The 21,660-nt window shown below is 30.9% G+C and overlaps 1 protein-coding gene and 1 long non-coding RNA gene across 2 annotated transcripts; one reads left to right on the plus strand and one right to left on the minus strand.

Annotated features, from left to right (window-relative positions):
* Positions 1-14,165: 14,165 nt before the first annotated feature.
* Positions 14,166-17,927, minus strand: LOC111209436. Its single transcript, XM_022709332.1, has 6 exons — positions 17,881-17,927; positions 16,735-16,799; positions 15,956-16,393; positions 15,540-15,865; positions 14,871-15,419; positions 14,166-14,573 (listed from the first exon to the last, which is right to left on the minus strand). The coding sequence occupies exons 1-6, from the start codon at positions 17,925-17,927 to the stop codon at positions 14,166-14,168; spliced, it is 1,833 nt and encodes a 610-aa protein (XP_022565053.1).
* A 73-nt stretch (positions 17,928-18,000) lies between these two features.
* Positions 18,001-19,926, plus strand: LOC125593193. Its single transcript, XR_007329140.1, has 2 exons — positions 18,001-19,517; positions 19,596-19,926. It is a non-coding gene; the product is annotated as an uncharacterized LOC125593193 (long non-coding RNA).
* Positions 19,927-21,660: the final 1,734 nt, after the last annotated feature.

A 21,660-nucleotide genomic window follows, 5' to 3' on the forward strand; every position in this document is an offset into this window, starting at 1 on the left:
AATTTAGGGTAGGCCTGAGACTTATTATCTGAAATCCAGATTCGATCCGAGATCTGCTCCGGATCTGCTCTTAAAATAGGATATCTGCGGTGTCCGGATCCGAATCCGGATAGTAAAATATTGGATTCGTCCAAACCGAATCTGAATCCGGATATCTTAATTTTTAGGTCCGGATATCCAATCCGGATTCGAATTTTTAAATAACATTAAATTTTTTAATTTCATTAATATTTATACTTGATATATTAATATTTATACATGAAATGATCTTATAATATTATATTTTAGTTTTTACAATATTATAGACATATATAAATATATTTATAAATCTTGTATAAATATTTAATTTATGCATTATATTAAAAAAATATATATATTTTTTTAAATATTATTTTTATGGATCCGGATCCGGATATCCGCGGATAATAGAATATCGAGACGGATATCTGAAATCCGGATATCCGGAAACCACGAATCCATATATTAAATTCATGGATCCGATTACAGCCATATATTAATATACTTTATTAGTAGCTTATACGAATTAATCAACACCTACGTGGTTGACATGCAAATTATTCAAAGCTAATGTGATTAGAACTTAATTATATAAATAAAATTTGACTTTTATTTTATAATATTATACGAATTAGGTTTAAATTACAAATATGATCAACTTGAGAAATATTTTAGTTTTGAGAAATATTTTAATATACATTGACTTTTGTTTTGTATCTGTTTAATATAAATTGACTTTGTGCCTGTAAAATAAAAATATACTAACTAATTTCTACGAGGATCTATAAAGACGAGTATTTATTTGTCTACTTCCTTATTAGCTTTGAAAATTATAAAAGTAATAACTATCGCGCCAAATATCTTCTAAAACTGATACATATATATATATATATAAGAATTTCAGAGTTAAGTAGTATTATTTTTTTAACAAGTGCAGCTAATGTTTAAAACCATATCAGTCATTACAATATATAACCCACCGTAGATTACTTATTATTAGCGAATTATTAAACATAAATTAATGTCGATAGCAGTTTTTTTTTATACAGTTCGATAATATGCATAGACTGTGTAATTCTCGAGTTTCTTTTTGTTGGTTAGAAATTCTAATCTTTATCAGAAATTTCTTGAAGTTAAACTATAATATTTGATCATATTTTTAGTCGTTGGCAAAATATCATATAGCCGATACAAAAATATTCACTCAAAACAGCACCGAGCGAGTACACACTTTGACAAAAAATAAGTTGAATTTGAGACAGTCAAAATTGGTTAGAGTCAGAAATCGACAAACTTACAATCAGCACATAGTTTAGTTGCATTGTGTTACGAAGATTATGGCCTCCTTATAAGGATAAGAGATGAGAAGATGTGAATCTTCATATTGAAGAAACGTCCACATCACCACATAACGTTTAATAATTACGTATTCATGAATTCTAAAAGTAGAGTAGGGATTATATAGTTGGGGATATACAACATAGAACGATTCCAATTAAATGTTCTTGAACAAGAAACATACATACGCGGTCAAATAAATATGATGCATCGTTACGCGGCCGAAGATTTTGTCTTTCGCTGCTCGTTTGTACGTAGTCATGGACTCGTGGTACGACTTCATCCATTTAATTTGTATTATAATGTATATTGAATTATTATATGACATATTGGAATTTAATTTTCAAAAATGGCGTGCAATCATGCTGGTGTTATTACATCGTAAAGGAGAAAAATCAAAGTGACAATTTAATCGGTAAATTTTGCAAAATTAATATAGTGGGTGATTGGTAGAGATGTAATTGTAAACTTTTTACTGTAGAATTTTACATGTATAATTTTTTATGTAGCTGTAGCCAATATATCTTTAAAAGTTAAGAGAAAATAATAAAAATGAAAAGATATTTTTATAATAATATTTTTTTTTCTACGGCTTACAAAATAATGTTTTAGGAAACAAGATTGCTACAACCATTTTCTTATTTTTGACTTTATTTGTAAAAGATAAAATATGATTGGTAACTTTTATAATTATATATAGAAATTAAAGCTATATCATTTGTAATGTCCCAACCAATCATACTACATGAATAAAAAAGACGCTTTGACTAGAAGCAATGCAGAAACAAAAGTCAAAAATATTAACAGCTTACGAAAAAATATAGATCTAAAACCAACAATGAAAACAATTACCAACGAATAAGACTCTATAAATCCAGAGAATCGAAGACTTGAATTTTTTTAAAGGACTCAATTTAGAACAAAAAGAACATATATAAATTATCATATGAAAGAGAGAAACATGGGATACAATAATACAATATATATTTTAGATATTTTCTCAAAAACATATATATATATATATATATATAATATTTTAGATGCAATATCTATATTTTTATCATTTGATGAAGTTATAAATAAATATTAATATGTATGAACCATGAAAAAACTATATTCTAGCTGAGAAGATTCCTTATTGTACTCGATGGACACAAGTCTTTCAAGTAGGGGTGGGCACAAGCCAAGTAATTGCTAAATTTCGAAGGTTTGATACTTGGCTTAGCTCGTTCAAGTAATCGTATTTGAGACTTGAATTTGGCTTGTCTAAAACAAGTACTTGCTATATCAAGTACTCGAGAAAAAATTCAGTACTTGCAAGTTACTTGATCCGATTTGTTACTTGATAAAATCAAGTACTTGTTTCTAAAATATTTATTATTTGCAAATAACTAAAATAAAGCATAATCTCATACAATGAATTTTGCTTTTTTTTATTAAAAACTTTTACTCGAATCGAATATGTTTATTTGATTTCAGTTACAATATAAATAATAAATAAAATCTGTTAAATATATAATAAAAAAATTAGAAACAAGTAGCGAATATTAGGTAAAAATAGTAATTAGGAAAATATTAAAAGATATAAAGATATTTGATGACTTACATTTACAAATAATAAGATTTATTAACTTATTATCCGACTTAACAATGTCGAGAACTTGAATTTTAAATGAAATAAGACAAACAAGACTTGTAAAAGAAACATGACTCATCTAATTTTAAAATGTAAATGGATTAAAATTGTGAAACTATAAAAAATTATAACAAGTAACAAGTACAAACGAGTTAAGTAGTTGTATTTTTTTAAGACTTGGTACTTGGCTTGTACTTGCAAGTTTTTCATTTGAGGTACTTGTTACTTGGTTTGATCACTACAAGTACTTGATTTACGGGACAACTACGGGACAAATAGCGGGTACGAGCCGAGTATCGAGTATCTGTGCCCAGACCTACTTTCAAGTGTGCTTATTTCACGTCAAACACATTTTGCATTGCATTCAGTGTTTCGTACATATTTGATCAATAAAAACAATACTGACGTGAACAATAAGGACTAAGGAGTATGTTGCGCACGGTACACAAAGAAAGAAAAATAAAAGTGAACATGAGATTTCGATGTCTTGTTGCGTTTTCAATGTTTCTGTTTCTAAAAAGTGGGATAAACTTAAAACAAAACATTTTGATCAAAAAAATTTTTAAAAGAAAACACTAAGCTAAACCATTACTATAATATTCGATGTACTCAAAAATATCAAGAACGTCACAAGCGTAGATGATTGTTATACCTTCGATATCTTCTTCGTAACATGCAAACATACATTTATTTGCGTGCGTGACAGAGGCTTAACAACTTTACTAGAATTTACGTAAGACTACTTCCGAATGAGGAAATCTCAATTTATCTTCTTCTTTTTAAGTCCCTCAGCAGATACTCCTTCCGTTCCCGAAAGAAAATTTTTCTAGAATATTCACGCATATTAAAAATATAATAAATATTTACAATTGAATTTTATTATTTATTTTACTATACATTATCCAACAAATATCAACCAATAGTATTCAACCAATTCAAATATTTTCAATTAATGTTTCTTAAAAGTATATTTATAATTTTTCAACATTAACTACTAAAATTACCTTAAAATTTTAGAAAATCTATTGTTTTGGAACAAAAAAATAAATCTAGAAAATCATATTTCGAGGAACAGAGGGAGTATAAATTTATCTTTTTTTTTGTATAAACTCACTTTAAAATTCTATATACATGCCAAACTTTTTATGTGCATTAGTTTGTTTCCACTGTGGAAATCTTCTCTTGCCTTCTTGAATCTTGTCCCAAACTTTGCAATAGTAATAATAGTAACTGCATGTATATTTACTGTTTCACAAAAAAATATTATTGAAAGTTTTTCATATACACATTTAATTTTTTTTACTTTCTATTCACACATTTATTTATTTTTTCTGTTTAATCAACGTAATAATAACACAAGTGCTTCTCAAACATCAGCATTTTTGATGATATATACTAACTAAACACACACAAAAGTCTTTACTATTCAATCGCTCCAACTTTGTTGTGAAAATTTATAAAAAATGTTTACCCAAAAGCTCATGGGAACTTTCAAACTTGACACAAGTTTACAGCCATTATACAAATGTATTGATTCCAGTCTAAGTCATTATCGAAATATACCTATTTACTATAAAAATGTAAGAGAATTGTATTCCTTCCATTTCATTTTAAATGTCGTTGCAGACTTTAAAATTTATTTTATTATAAGTGTCTTTTTATTTTCAATACAAATGTTTGATAGTTTTTCCATTTTTATCCCTACATTTCAGCTCATTAATTAACCGAAAACAAATAAATTATTGTATTAATTAGGGGTATAATAGGAAATTTAATTATTTTTTAAATATGTATACAAAAACCAACGATATATAAAATGAAATGGAGAGTATATTCCAATTGACGAATCTCATGTCTGTAATATAACAAAGATGTCCATAAGAATTATATATGAATTAATTAGAAATAACTAGCGACTTTATCCAGAAGATACAAAATTTTATCGAAGTATACCTATTTACTTAATAAAATTACCAACATTACATGTTTCTTGAACTTAGGGAGAAGAAACATAAATTTAGGGAGAAGGTAAAACAATCTTATCGAAATATACCTATTCACTTATTAAAAATAATTTGAAAAACTGTATTATTCCAGTTGACGAGTCCCATCTCTGTAGTATAACAAAGATGTCCATAAGAATTATACATGAATTAATTAGGAACAATCAGCTACATTAGTAGTTACTTCAAAACTGGCAAAGAAGATCCCTATAAACTCTTAGAATATACTATCTCTGAGACTTGAACATATAATCGAATGTGTATTGCCTTTCCTGTTTATTAGACTCAAGGTGGATGGTTTTTTTTAACTGAAAAATATTCTTGTTTGCAAATGGTGAAATCATCTTGTATTTCCTGGTGATGGCCAATGCACTGTTTCAGACCAGTAATATTGTACTTGAAGGCTGAAATTAAATCGAGATAAATTGATGATCTTCAATAGCTACATGAGGATAAATAAAAAAAATATCTAAACAAATAAGAAACTCATTAACACTGCTTAAGAGTAGGGTCAAACTTTTTTTGGAAAACATGTTGAAGTTAGACAAGGGTGTACCCAAAAAGAAAAACACAAAGTAGGACTCCATGCAGTTGTAGCTCAACATGGAAAAGGATGACTCCAAGAGATCCAAAGAAGTTGCGACTGGTGAAAAATGCAAGTCGTACAATTGAAAAAGGCTCGTCTGTAAGTCATCCAAAAATAGTTGGTTAGAATCACTGGACGAGACGAAAGAATAAGAAAAGCATAGTCGAGGATCATTTTCTTTTGTTTTTGTAATTGAAGTCGAAGATTGTTTCAGTAATTATGTTGGTGTTCAATATGCAATTATGTATACCTTTGTGTCAACATCTCTATGATTATATATTTTTTTTAGCTTTTTCTTGTTTATGAAATGATAAAACGCACATTTTAGAGAGAAAAAAAAGGTGAAATGATAGAAAGGAGAATTGGTGAAATAATAAAAAACAAAACAAAATTAGAAGGTAGAAAGAGATAGGAAAGAGAAAAGAAGAGAGAGAATAGAGATTTGGTTTTTTTTTTTTTTTTAGTATTATAGGATGTAATTTCCCATGATAAAACGTTTGTTAATTTTTTTGGGCTAAAGATGCATGGTTTTATAGATTATGCTCCGGTTTCTTTTCAGAAAAATGAAAAACTATGCTGATATAGACCTAGTGGTAATGGGTTCACGGATGTGAGTACCGCCATGAGTTTGATTCCTCTTGGTCACCCGGAACGCTTTAAGTGGTAAAAAAACGCGAATTTTGCGGACTTCGTAATAATTAGTCCTTGGACCTAAAAAACCTTTGGAATCATATTACGCTTATAAATATATATATATATATATATATATATATTTGTGTGTGAATAACTGAAGATTCTGGAATAAACTAAATGATTTAGAAACCGGTGCAGGAAGCTTCATGTCGTCCAAAGAAAAAAGTTTCAAAATTTATATTTTGATACAATATATTTGGTATCAAAATATATTGAAACTATGGAAAAAACAGCAACACATAGTAAAAATGTTCTCTTTATTTTATAGTGATATCTTTGCAATCGTTGAGAACTGGCATTTTCAATTATTATTTATTACGGTTGAATTTATACATTAGAAATTAAATCAAATAATATATATATATATATATATTGGAATAAGATCGATGTAATACAACAAAGAGAATCAGTGTTAATACGACAAAGATACAGAGATCGTAAAAATCCAAAATCTTCAAAAAAAAAATGTTTTTTCAAGTTTTTCTTCAGATTTATTGTTTCTTAGTTTTTTTTTTTTTGTCAACTTTTCTTAGTTATTTTACTTATATAATTTGTTGTTTTATCATGGTGTATGTATTTGTGTAATCTGTCTACGATCTAATTAATAATAATAATAATAATAAATCTAATTTATGTTGAATGCTAAACGTGTCCTTTATCCCACATGTGCCAACACCTCTGGTTTGACACGTCTTTTAGGTTATACGTATTTCCAAACCGATTCTTATAGTTTTTGGACATAACCAAATAGTAAACAGTGCATGTATGTATATATAGAAAAGGAAAATTCCCATTATTTGCTATTGTACAGTAGCGGCCCTGATGGGAAGCACAACAAGCACCAGCTTCTAGCCCACCAAAAAATTTTGAAAAGTTCAGCCTTTTTTTTCAGAACAAATCATTGATATATATGTTAATTTAGTTACATATAATACATAATAGACCAAGCTTTTGAAAAATTGCTTGTGGTGTTTGCCATGTCAGGACCGGCACTGTGTATATATATGTCTAAACAGAAACGATCCAACATTGTTAGATGTCCTAAACAAAGTCTTTCAAAAGGTTTTTATGTTGCATGTTTTAAAATTTTCTGGTTTTAAAACACATAAAATTTTGTGAAAAAATACAAGCAAATAAAATAAACAAAGAAAAAACGACCAAAGCCACAATCCAACTTACTTGAATTGGGTAGTTCAAAACCAGAAGCCAATTTATATATCTAGATCTAATACATCATGTCGTTTATGTTTTACAGGTATAAATATTTATAAAATAAATATAATATAATAATTGATTGTTATTTATTTTAATTTTAAATAAATTTATATTTGTATGTATAATTTATATTAATAATATTATATTACTTTAATTTAATTAGACATGATTTTAGATATGTTATATATAGTCGGTTTTATTAATTTTTTTACAGTCGATTTAGTTATCATTTGGGTATATTAGATTGCACTATTTCTATGAATTCAACTATAATATTTTTTTTATTTTAAATATATTAAAATTATGATTAATTTTCGTATTTGCATTTACATTAGTAACTTAAGATATATTGTGCTTAGAATGAAATATAAAATAAACTAAAATGTCTGATTCTAAATTACATAAATTAATATGACGATAATATTCCATAGTCTCATGAGTATATATAAATTTTACAAAATAACTAAATTATGACAGTTGGTTAATATTTTACTTTCATATGTTAATATATTTTGAGTCATCCTATAATTTACATTTATAAAATAAATTATTATAAAATTATATAGTCTTATTGTAGTTAAATTTATGATTTTAGATATAAGTTGTGGTTAGTCGTGTCACTCATGTTGTGAGTATATTGAGTTACATATATTTTTCTCAAATTCAAACTGAAGTATAATTATTTTAAATTAAATTAAGTAAAATCAAATTAGTTTTATTTATCGTTTAAATGTGCATGTAGTTTCATAATATTTATCCAATTATATGTTGCTTTTTAAATAAATATATATATTAGAAAATAAAGCGGTGATCAATATGAACTTGCATGCATACGTAAGTAACTAATACATTTTTGGAAGCTCATGAACACATATCAATATTTACAATAATTAAAATATTTTATAAATTATAAATAATTTTATGCGTTAGATTTATTAAATAGTAAACTGAAATTTATTTTAAATAATCTTAAAAATGAGAATTCAAATTTGCGTTGGTATTTTAATTATAGTCAAATTAAGTTCCACAAACATAAAAACATAAAAATTAATAGAAAATTTAATATTATGAAAACAAATAATTTTAATAATGATAAAATATAATATATTCCTTGTTAAAGTATATAGTGTATGTTATTTTAAAATATTTTGTAATTATTTGATCAAAAGATGTTTATTGTTAATTCTTTTTTTTAATGTCTCTTAAACATAAACAGTTTAAAAAATTTGTGTGATTGTATTTTAAAAATCATATTATATAACTAAAATATAACTTATAGATTTTTTTTACTTTAATTAAAAGATATTATAGTCAACTAAATATATGAAAAATATATAAAAAAGTTCAATAATATTAATTATAAATTATTTTTAGTCAATTAAACATACATAAGTTTATGTTACTTAATTATTTTATGTAATCATCTAAGAAAATAGATAGATATATAAAAATTATTTCTATTACTTTGAAAAAATATATTTTTGTATTTTTTAAAATTGTGTTTTAAAAGTACATTTTATGTTATTTTTTAAAAAAATAGAATATTTCTACTTTGTGAACTTTCCTTTTTAATGAAATCATAATATATATACATATATTTTCGTTTTTAAATTTGTTTTTAAACTTTATAAATGTTTTTTATTATATATGTTATTTAGAAAATTTTAAAAAGGAAACTAAATAAAAAAAATCAATAATTGTATTTTAATGTAATACTTTTAATTCATTAAGGGTATTAGTGTAATCAACCATCGTGAGAGTTAACGTGAGCACGACACATAAGAAACTGAGTTCTCAAATAATATTGTAGAGATTGTATCTAATATATATATATATCACAGTAAAACCAAAGCCACACTAAAACTTTATAAATTAATTTAGTCCATTAATAATTGATAAATATAATTTTATCAAGTTAACTGTATATCAATATAAGTCAATGTTTATCATAAACATTTCACTGTTAATACAAAATTTTACATTTTAAAGATAATCATAAATTTATCAAGTTAGCTGTACATTAATATTAGCTAATGTTATCATAAACATTAATTGTTAATACAAAATTTCATATTTTTAAAATAATTAGTTTTTAATAATACACTTATTAAATATATTTATAAGTAAAAAATTATATAAACAAGAGTAATTTTTTCAAATATTATTATTATCAAAAGAATATTAACGAAAAATTCTAAATATAAAAAAATGTTTTTTGCAAAATTGACCTACAACTCAAAGTCAAACACAAAACTAACCTTTTTTTTTTTTTTGGAAATTAGTTTTGCCCTATTCACCCCACAAGTTCATATAATTCACGAAAATGCCATCAATTTTTTATTTTTTTTTTCGAAAATGATATGTTTACCCTCTCACCCTCATCATCTTCAAGTAATTACAAAATTGTCATTGTCATCAATACCCCAACCACCATGAACAACCAATTTGAAGCTCTTAATGCTCCCAAAATCGAGTTACCATTCTTCTTTTTCCATTCTTGTGAACTAAACACAATATATCTCTCACTTTCTCTCCACAATGAGCTAAAAAAACCAAGATTTTGATTCTACACTTTTTATGGTTCATAGAGTCATAGAGCTAACGATTCTGGGTGGGTCATTTTCGTTTGAGATTCTGTGTGCTTGGAGAAGCCTTATGTGTGCTAAGCAAGTTATCTCACCAATTTAAGGTATGACATCGAGTTTTTTTCCAGATATGTTCGTCAGAAGACTTACATGGGAAGTCGTCTGGCTGTAGACGACTTACCTGGAAGTCGTCTGGTCAACGCAGAGGTTATTTTTGCAATTGACTTTGAAATCTGTTTTCTGAGACGACTGAAAGTTAAGTCGTCTGATTTTGTTTGGTTACAAAAAAATCTGCAACGAACCTAGACGACTTACATTTCAGTCGTCATAGGTTAGTTTTGCATTTGATTGGATTATTTCAGAAGTTTGACTTTCCCAGACGACTTACATTTCAGTCGTCTGGTGAAAATTGAAATATCAATATTTTATTAACACTAGACGACTTACAATTAAGTCGTCTGACGTACGACTGAATTGTAAGTCGTCTATATATAATTAAATATTAAAGTTTTTTTTTCAATTGCAAAACTAACTTATGACGACTTAATTGTAAGTAGTCTAGTTTAAAAAAAAAACATTATTATTTTAATTTTCACGAGACGACTGAAATGTAAGTCGTCCAGGAAATGCAAAACTAACCTATGACGACTGAAATGTAAGTCGTCTAACTTTTTTGGAGTTTTTTTTAACCAAACAAAAGTAGTAGACTTATTTTTCAGTCGTCTGAAATAACAGATTTCAAAGTCAATAGCAAAAATAACCTCTGCGTTGACCAGACGACGTATATTTTAGTCGTCAGGAGGACTTAGATTGAAGTCGTCCGCTTTGATCTTTAATAAACTTTCGTTTTCTTTGTTCTAAGTTTGCTAATGTGTTTTATTTTGACTTTTTCAGATGATGCGTCAGTTACATGCAGTGTATGGAGAATGGTTGTTGAAAGATGGATGTTGGAATTTTGTGGTTGATCATTTCAAAGGAGCGAGAATGTTATTTTTGAGTGAAGGTTCGACACATGCTGATCATGTTGCAATGACTCAAGAAGATTATAACCTGGACATGAACACAGAGTTTGTGGAGTTAACCTACTCATTACAACAGATGGATCCAAACCTTCCTCCTATTCATGTTACAAGTGATAGACAAGTTCGTCTTTGTGTATCAAGCTTTTAGCAAGATGAGAACGGTTTCAGAGGAAAGAGATGAAGATCATGTGGGAGATGAGGCTGAGGAGGGGGATGAAGCTGAGGAGGGGGATGAAGCTGATGTGAGGGATGAAGCTGAGGAGGGGCATGAAGCTGAGGATCATGATGGGGAGGAGGATGCTGACATCCCTGTTGTCGCTGATGCTGAGGATTATAGTGAGTATGGAAAGGTTAAAGACGAGGATGAGAAAGAAGATGATGAAATATGTTTTGATGATTACAAAGGGGCATATGGTTGTGAAGGAGAAGGATCATCTGTAGTCGGGGTGTTGAACACTTGCTTGCTGTTCAAGAGGAGAACGCGTATACTCTGAGAGTCCAACAAATTGATGGATGGAAGTTCTTTGTGAAAAGTGGCAATAGAGACTGTAATGTTGATCTGGAACTTCAAAAGTGTGATTGTGGTGTCTATCAAGTCGAGAAAATACCTTGCTCTCATGCTATAGCAGATGGAACAGCAGCTGGTGTGCATATCTCCACACTTGTATAGCCGGTCTACTCAAAGGATACTTTGTTTGCAGGATACTCAGAGAATATATATCCTTGTGTTGGACAACTTGTTGAGGCACGCACATACTTTCCTCCGGAAGTAAAACGTGGTCCGGGGAGACGGAAGAAATCAAGATGGCAATCTTGGTTGGAGCTATCCAGGATGAGAGGACGCAAACCCCGGAAGCAACACAGGGTTTATCGGTGCTCAGTCTACAAAGAAACTGGCCATAAGCGTCCACAATGTAAGAACTGACGTGGAAGACCTTCAAGTAAGTCGTCCAGATGACCTTCAGGTTAGTCGTCCAACGACTTAACTAGACTCTATGTTTTATGAACTTCTCTGTAGACTCTATGTTTTATGATTTTCTCCGTAGACTTTATGTTTTATGAACTTATCTGTAGACTCTATGTTTTATGAACTTCTCTGTAGACTCTATGTTTTATGAACTTCTCTGTAGACTCTTTGTTTTATGATTGTCTTTGTAGACTTTATGTTTTATGAACTTATCTGTAGAGTTTATGTTTTATGAACTTATCTGAGAAGTCTTTTTGTTGGAAGACTTTTCAGACGACTTAACATTGAGTCGTCTGAGAAGTCTTTTTGTTGGAAGACTTCTCAGACGACTTAACTTTAAGTCGTCTGAGATGTCTTTTTGTTGGAAGTGATGGTAAATCGTCCAGAAGACCTTCTGGTCAAACATTACATATTCCGAAAGGTTACTGCACTACCAAACTAATTTCCTACGGAATTCTAGTTTGGTATGAGGATAGGTTACAAAAAACATTATCCTATCCTGACCCTGTTAATGTCCCCTAATCTACCATACAACAGTACACAAAAGCATACAACAGTACACAAAAGCATCAAGTTCAAATACAAATAACACATCCAATATCTACTCATACGTTCCCAGGTTCTCATCATTGTCTTGGTTTTCCCATTCATGGCACATAGGAAGCTCTTGAAATATATCCACCGCCATCTTCTCCCTGATGCTCTTCCCGTTTCTTTTGTTAAACGTTTTGGGAAATTTCATCCCAAGAGCATGACATTCAATATACTTCAGAGCGAAGGGGCCACAATCACCAGCTCGGCACTGAGGTACTCCATCGGTTTGTCTCGCATATGTGTATGACTCCAATGTGTATTGAACCTTTTGTTCGTCAGAGAGTGCGCACTCAACAAGCAGATAAGGGACCATTGTGACAAGGCTCCACTACCTCATCGAGTTCTTCAGGGCTAATATGACCGATAATGATGTCCCAGACGACTATGTGCCTCTTATGGATTGATATCCATATAGCAATCCAATGCTGGTTCTTGAAGTTCACAGGTGCATAGATATCATCCACATCCACCCCCCCAAACCTTCTTAGATTTGCAAAAAGAAGGTATCTCGCCTGCATGATAATTCCACGCCCCACCAGGGAGTCTTCTTCCTAAACCGTTGGCATCTCCATTGTCGCTCTTAAAATCAGGGTAGGAGGCCCTCCACTGCCGAGAAAATATATGATCAAGAAAGCACATTCTGTCGCTCCTGAAATGTTGTGGATGGTCTTGGTACCGTTGCCTCAGTAAATTAATAAAAACATCCATTTGCTCCATATAAAACAATACAAGTCAGAAAAGTACCAGACGACTTACAGACGACTTATACAAGTCAGATAACTACCAGACGACTCACAGACGACTTATGCAAGTCAGAAAACTACCAGACGACTTACAGACGACTTATACAAGTCAGATAACTACCAGACGACTTACAGACGACTTCTGCAAATCAGAAAACTACCAGACGACTTACAGACGACTTATGCAAGTCAGAAAACTATCAGACGACTTATAGACGACTTATGCAAGTCAGAAAACTACCAGATGACTTACAGACGATTTATGCAAATCAAAAAACTACCAGATGACTTACAGACGACTTGTGCAAATCAGAAAACTACCAGACGACTTATGCAAATCAGAAAACTACCAGACGACTTATAGACGACTTATGCAAGTCAGAAAACTACTAGACGACTTACAGACGACTTATGCAAATCAAAAAACTACCGGACGACTTACAGACGACTTATGCAAATCAAAAAACTACCGGACGACTTACAGACAACTTATGCAAATCAGAAAACTACCAGACGACTTACAGACAACTTATGCAAATCAGAAAACTATCAGACGACTTACAGATGACTTACGTATAAGAGTAAGAAAATAGCAGAAGACTTACATGGTCGGTCAGCCATTCTAAAGGGGTTCGGAGGACATGATAAAATCGACTTGGACAACTACGTGGCTTTTTTTTCAGAGGCAGTTTATAAGAACTGCAAACACAAAATGTAAATAATCAAATGGATGCTTTTTTTTATAAAATGTAAATAATCATTTTTTTACAGATCTTGTTGCACCCATTCAGTGAGCTCCTTCGACTTCTTCTTGTCATAGGGTGCAAAAGGATCATAGCCTCGGCCAACCTTTTTGTTTGGAATGATCTGTTTGGCAGTGTTGTTTCCCTTAAAAGGAGTTTGCTGTGTGGAAGCAAGTTTCCTTTCTCGCTCACTTTTTTCACGGAGATTCACCATAGCAGTCTCCTTCTTTGTCTGCCTTCTAGCTTCTTCCAAGAGTAAATCTGAAGCAGTGGAAACTTGTTTGTCCAATAGAAGAACGCTAGGATCATCACTCGGTAAGTCGTCTGCAGGTCTCACAAGACATAGCTCTCTCGAGGAACTCGGTTCTGTAGTAAGACTCGGTTCTTTGGCTTCCTTCTGTCCTGATTTTGCCTCATTCACACTTTTACTCTGCAATTTAGAGTTCACAATGTGTTTAAAAACTATTAACCAAAGATCAAATTCACACATACAAAGCCCTTACAGCAAAGATCAAATTGACATTAGAAACAAAGCACACATGTTCAGAATCAATGCATACAATGGTTCATCAAAGCACACTAGAAACAAAGCACACAAGTTCAGAATCAAGGCATACAATGGTTCATCAAAGCACACAAGAAACAAAGCACATCAGTTCTGACTCTTCCTAACACTTTGCCTAGTGACTCTCTTCTCTGCAATTTTGGGAGAGGTTTTGGTACTAACCCCGGGTTCGTGCACAGGTTTTGGTGGATTTGAAGTGGTTGTAAGTTGACGATCATCAGATGAACCCCCTTTTTTGGTGATTCCCACCTTCTTCTCCACAGCTACCATCCTATCCCCCAGTAACTTGATCTCCCTAAGGCACGTCCCAAAGCCATAACTATTGGCATCAGATATGTCCTTGAAGGCCCTTTCAATATGTTGTTTCGTCATCCCAAAGCCATCACTACCCGCCGCAAGTGTCTCAGCAGAAACAGAAGACCCTTTACGAGCTTTCTTCCGAGGTCTGCTACTTTCTTCCTTCACAACACTCTCTGACTTCATTGTAGTTTTTTCCGTCTTCACTGGACTCACTTCATTCTTCCCTGGACTCACTTCCATCTTCACAACCTTGTGAGTACTGGTGACTTGCCAGCAGTCTATGGTCCACTTCCATCCAGGATCATTAAACATGACTTTAATTATGTTATCCGCGGCAGGGTCATCTACGTCTCTGTCCCATTTTGGAAACATTTCATCAAAGTCCTTCCGAACGAAGTTGTTCATGTTATTCTGCAGTAAATAAAAGATATAAACTTAGTTAAGTCGTCTGAGAAGTATTTTTGTTGGAAGACTTTCCAGACGACTTAACTTTAAGTCGTCTGAGAAGTCTTAGGGAGTGAAGTTAAGTACCTGTTTTTTTATAGTAGCCTTAAAACATTTGTGTTGTCCTTTGCCACCCTTGTAAGCCAGCAACAGTAGAGACGGTCTGTTTGGTACGGGAGACCCATAATTAGCACCCAATTCTGGCATATCATAGTACGCCCACACTTGGACGACTTGTATGAACCCATCAACAGTGTAACCTGTTTGCGTCAAGTCTTTTGCCTTCAGAGAATCCATCAGCACCTTAAACGCCACTCTCCGCCATGGATAATTCTCAAAATTTTCTAAATCCATCACTAGCCTTACAAGACTAGCTGGTGTAGCGGATGAGAACTTTTTCCCTTCAATGTATCCTGCGTAGATGGCAAGGTATCCCAGCCCCATGCGATCATCCTGAGACCACTCGTCGCAGTGGTAAAATGCTTATGTTATCTGTTCAATACTTGGCCCAGTATCGAGATCAACACGCAACTTCTCCCAGAAAGCAGCCATCTCTTTCGTAACCTCACACCTTGGATTTTCCAGGTCCTTGATGTAATCGCAGTTCAGACCAGTGAGGTGTTCAAACTCTATCAGTAAAAACCTCGCAGGTTGTGAAGCGACAAGACTCCAGAGCTCAAACTTCTTCTTGATGTCCAGCTGGAAACAGAGCATAAAATGTACCAGCCTTGAAGTCCAACCAAACTTAAGCTCCTTGAATTTGATGAACACTCCCAACTTCGACGCCTTCAGATCATCATATTCGTCAGCTGTGAGACAATCACATAGAGCTTTAAACAACTTCGTGTCATCAGAATGATACGAAATGCTCCTGATTGCAGCGGGATCTTCTCCTAATGTAAACATCCTCGGCGGGAGTTCAGGTAAATCCATTTTAAGGCCTGCAAACAATCACAAACAACCATCTCAAACACATAGGTAGCGCACTATTCTAAATACTATAGAAGACTTGCAGACGGCTTCCAGGAAGTGAGAAGACTACTCAGACAACTTCCAGGAAGTGAGAAGACTACTTGGACGACTTCCAGGAAGTCTTCTACGATGTCTTACTCTCTGGACGACTCATGTAAGTCGTCCAGAGAGTAAGACATCGTAGACGACTTCCTAGAAGTCGTCCAAGTAGTCTTTCAGTAAAAGACTACAACAATCTCAAAATCTTGTTGAGCATGCATATCTGAATAAATAGAAAAACAATCTTTTAAACAAAAGACGAATGACTTACAGTTGGAGAAGATATTGTCGGAGAAGATATGGTCCGAGAAGATGTGGTCCCAAGCCGTTACAGATCTGCAAATCGAAAGGAAAATATGAATCAAGACTAAAATATTTAGGGTTTTCCGGTGGCTAAACGCCTTAATACATGAGAAATAACATACCAGCGGCGGAGTTTGGCAAACGAGATTTCAGATCTGAAAAAAAAGGAAGCGGATGGTCAGTTTAAACTACGAAAATACTCTACAGCATGAAGGAGAAACGAGATTCGTCGTAATCAGAGAGATTACCGGCGAAGATAACGGCGGAACACGACCACGATAGGGTTTTCGTCTTATCGCCTTCGAAATCGCCCTTGGAGAGAAACGACGCTAGGGTTTCGTAAAGTTGTGAAATAGTGAAAATATAGTTTTTATATGTCCGGTAAATGATCCGGTTAGGTTAAAACGTACATTGGTAAAATTAAAGGTTCGGTACGATGTGGACGACTGAAATATACGTCGTCCGGGTAAATTATTCAACAGACGACTGAAATATTAGTCGTCCACACCATAAACATAACCCCTAAACTTAATTATCTAATTAAACACTTCATAAAATCAAATCAAACTTGAAAAGTGTTTACTATACACAGAAATAAACACATATAGGTGAAAACTAATTTTTGAAAAAAACATTTCAGTTTTCCAAAATCTAACCCTAAGAATGCATACAATATTACAACATATGTTTGCCAAACTCCTAAACCAAAGAATATCATGATTCACTACTTCCACTCATCTGTCTTGAAAACAAATCAATTTTATCATATCTTAATTTATATCACTTAAAACTGTTTATAATTATATGATTTTTATTTTTCACGCATCAAAATATTTTTTACAAGATTTATAAATTATTTTTAAAATAAACTGGTACCAGACGACTTACACGTAAGTCGTCCAGACTACTTCCAACATCTCAGACGACTTACTGGAGCTATATTCGTAAAAATGGCTTCTGCTTTTTTGTTTGGTCCCAAGGGGCTGAGCTATAATTTCACTAGGCTTTTAGGTTAGTTTTGCATTTGATTCAAGTTTGGGTATAGGTTTGGGGTTAAAATCAAGTTGTGGGTTAGTTTTGGCAAAATCCTCTATAAAAAAATGGTTTGGGTGACTTGTCCTCTAGACCGGCCATGGGTGACTTGTCCTCTAGACCGGCCATGTTTGTAAAAATGTAAAGCTGTTAAGTGTTAACATCATAATAAATAAGTCAAAAACATAAATTTTGTATAATTTTTCCGGCTAAGAATTTATTCAAATTGAATTTTTTAGTACATTTAAATTATATATTAGAATGTTTGTTGTGCACTAAACTTAATGGAACTTAAGGCCATCTGCATTGGTCGACTTTAAAAAAAATATTTTGTTAATGAAAATAAGAATAAAAATAAAATAGAAGAGAGAAATAAATAGAGAGATAGCGCGTATAAGAAACTATGATAAATTTTGGAGAGACTCACCAAGTGACAAATATCAACTCAATTGGTAAAATATAACAGCAATATTTGCATAATATAAAAAATGAACCATCATTAAATTTTACCATTTTTGTATAAACTAACAAATAAACCTCTGTTTCGAAGTATTTTACTTTAGGAAGAATGGTTATCCTAGGATTCGAGAGAATTCAAGATTTGATTAAATCCAAGAAAGTCCGAGATTTGAGTAAAACTTAAAAAGTTTTGTTACAAATTTTATGGGTTTTTTGAAAAAAAAATCAATGTTTTGAAAAAACATTTAAACATTTTATATTTATTTAAAATCATATTATTATTTTTAAAATTACAATAATTTGATATTTTTATCGTTTTATGAAATATATAAAAGTTTTTAAAATTTTATTTTCAAAATTTATTTTTTATATTTCAAACAGTTTGATTTTCGCTGACAAAAAAAGTTTGATTTTTTTTTTTAAGATTTGAAGTATATTTTTTATTTTAAAAAGTTTCATATACCATCATAGAAGGTGATATTTTGAGTCATTGCTTTTTTACTATAAAATATCATCCAAACCACACCAAATTTTTATTTGATAGATTTTATTGACAAAAGTCATATTTTCCAGTAAGTTGAAATTTGGGAGAACTTATACAAATGACTAATAAAATAAGCTTACATTTCATGTAGAAATTATAAATGTTAGATATAATAAGAGGGGATTTGAATTCATGGTAATTATTCCTTTTTTTTAATAAGCATGTGTGCGTATACCATGGACAAAGAGAAAGTACAGAAATTTGACCCAAAAAAAAAAAAAAAAGAAGAGAAAATACAAAAAAATCTTACCAGATGTATAAAGTGACAGCGAAGTGAGACTGAATCAAGTACACTCAAGACTTCACATAGATCCCCATGGATTTTATACATCTACGATTTGAAATATAAAACCCTATCTAACTATCTACAATCTATCAAATAAACAGATAAGGTAGAAAATATTGCAAACATATACTTTAGGTAGTTCAGATAAACTTAGATTATTGTGTATTTGCAGTAGATAACGTAAACAAGTTTGGAAATTAGCTATATGAAAAAGCACTATGCATTATCTCATAATACCAAGTTTAACCTTATTAACTATATTTTCCGCAAAAAACCAAACTTTAAGTAACTCTTTTCATACAGTCTCTTCTCTCAATTTCAATCAGAAAGTAAAACCAGATTGAAGTTTATAGAAGATGGTCTCTTCCCAACTCATTGACTCACTTGATTCAACAGAAACAGAAAGCGATTTGACGATTGCCGATATGATGTCACTTTCTTTAATTTCTTCTCTCTCTCTCTCTCTCTGTTTTGATATCCACTCGGTTTTCTTCTTTTTTTCGAACAGATCATAGCCAAAAACAGAGAATATGACATGGGTTGAAACAAAGACATCACCGGTTTCTCCTTCTAAAACTCCAAGAATATCTGAAAGTTTGGTTCTTTTCTGGTTCATCACCATAATCCGATCACAGAAAATAGTTGGGGTGAATGTATCCGGATCATGATTTGTTTGATCGGTTTCTTTTCTTTTTAACTGGATTTTTTATTTGGATTCTATAGTCTGTCAGCGGAGAATCCAATATGTTCTTAGTTGAAAAAAACTTTTTTTGGTATTATGGAAAATGTATTCAGATCATGACATGTTTGATCAGTTTCTTTTACTTTTAACAGGTTTTTTGGTATTACGACAAATATTGAAAATATATTAACTGAGTACTACAAACTTAAAAATGTATCATGTTACATTAATAGATACACTGAATCGCATGATGATTATAATGTAGCTTTATCATATGATGGTTGGGCCAATATCGTCGGATCATACATAATAAATAACCACATATGCAAATACTTTCGAATTATGCGTACATTTGCAATTACCAATTGAAATTTGTATATTCAGCTAAATGACTCTAGATTATTTCAAAAACTGTAAATACCTTTTAGATATTTTACTAATTTAAGAGTTTCATTTTTATACAGGTATCCGACATAGAATGGTTTCAAACTTGGATCTTTCATACATAATCTGTCTATTTGCATAAGGTTAATGTTAGGATACGGATTTCAAATTTGGCCAATTAACTACACGACAAAATAGGGAACTGTCCACGTCATCACCGATATATTACTTTCCCATGCTACATGATTTTGGAATTCTGACATTTTTCCCAACAAATATCCAATCAAATATTTAAAAATAATCAGCTAGGTCCATATTTTCTAGTCAAGAAATGGGTCGACCAGATCCGATGTGTCGTATTCATATGAAATATACAAACAAACCTATATTCAATTAGACGCCCAGATTTAATTATGATAAATTCATATGTAAAAAATAATCTGTTACTTTTTACATTGAAAGTAAACTACACTAAGGATTTGTCAAAAAAAAAAATAATAAACTACAATAAGGAGCTAGCATAGTATTCTAAATTATATTTATAGATTGGTCAAATTTGAAATCCAAATCCTGACATTAACCAAATCCTCACATTAAACATATGTAAAAAAAAATAGATAGATATGCATGTAATATGCATACTGTCAATTTAATTTTAACTTGGGAAATAGCCACAACTGCCACATTCATAGTACCATTTTTTATGTTTACACTAATCACTTTACTCTCATTTTTAATGAAGTGTAAAAAACATTTATATCCATATGGTTACCTAATCTAGACTTAGGGTTTAGAGTTGAGAGGTAGGGTAGGATTTTTGGAATGTGAAATTTAAGATTCTAATTAATATATAAACAAATGTTTAAAAAAATATACATATTTTTTTTAAATAGTTTCAAACATAATTTTCGATTTTTAAAAAGAAAATTTGAAAAAAATTCAAAAAAAGAGATTATAAAAAGTTCGAATTTGAAAAAGTGTAATTCGAAAAAAAAGATATTTTTTTATTTAGTTAAATAATTATTTATTATATATATAGAGAATAAAAACATAAGTGTCTTTTGCCATTTAATGAATAATGTATTTTTGACAATATATTTTTAGTGGTGGTAAAAATGAATAATGGTATTATGAAAGTGGTATACATAAAAGTCTTTTCTTAACTTCATTCGGGTTCAATTTTCTTTAAAAAGATAGAAACTTTATTTACTTAAGGTAATGAAAGGAACATCATCTTAACATTTTAACCAAATAAACATAGGAAATTGCCACAAATACCACATTCATACATAAAAGTCTTTTCTTAACTTCATTCGGGTTCAATTTTCTTTAAAAAGATAGAAACTTTATTTACTTAAGGTAATGAAAGGAACATCATCTTAACATTTTAACCAAATAAACATAGGAAATTGCCACAAATACCACATTCATAGCAGTACTTTTCATGTTTACATTAATCACTTTTATCCTCACTTTTAATGAAGAGTAAAAGACATTTATATTTCTA

Source organism: Brassica napus, chromosome C9 (assembly GCF_020379485.1).
Source record: "Brassica napus cultivar Da-Ae chromosome C9, Da-Ae, whole genome shotgun sequence".
NCBI classification, from domain to species: Eukaryota; Viridiplantae; Streptophyta; class Magnoliopsida; order Brassicales; family Brassicaceae; genus Brassica; species Brassica napus.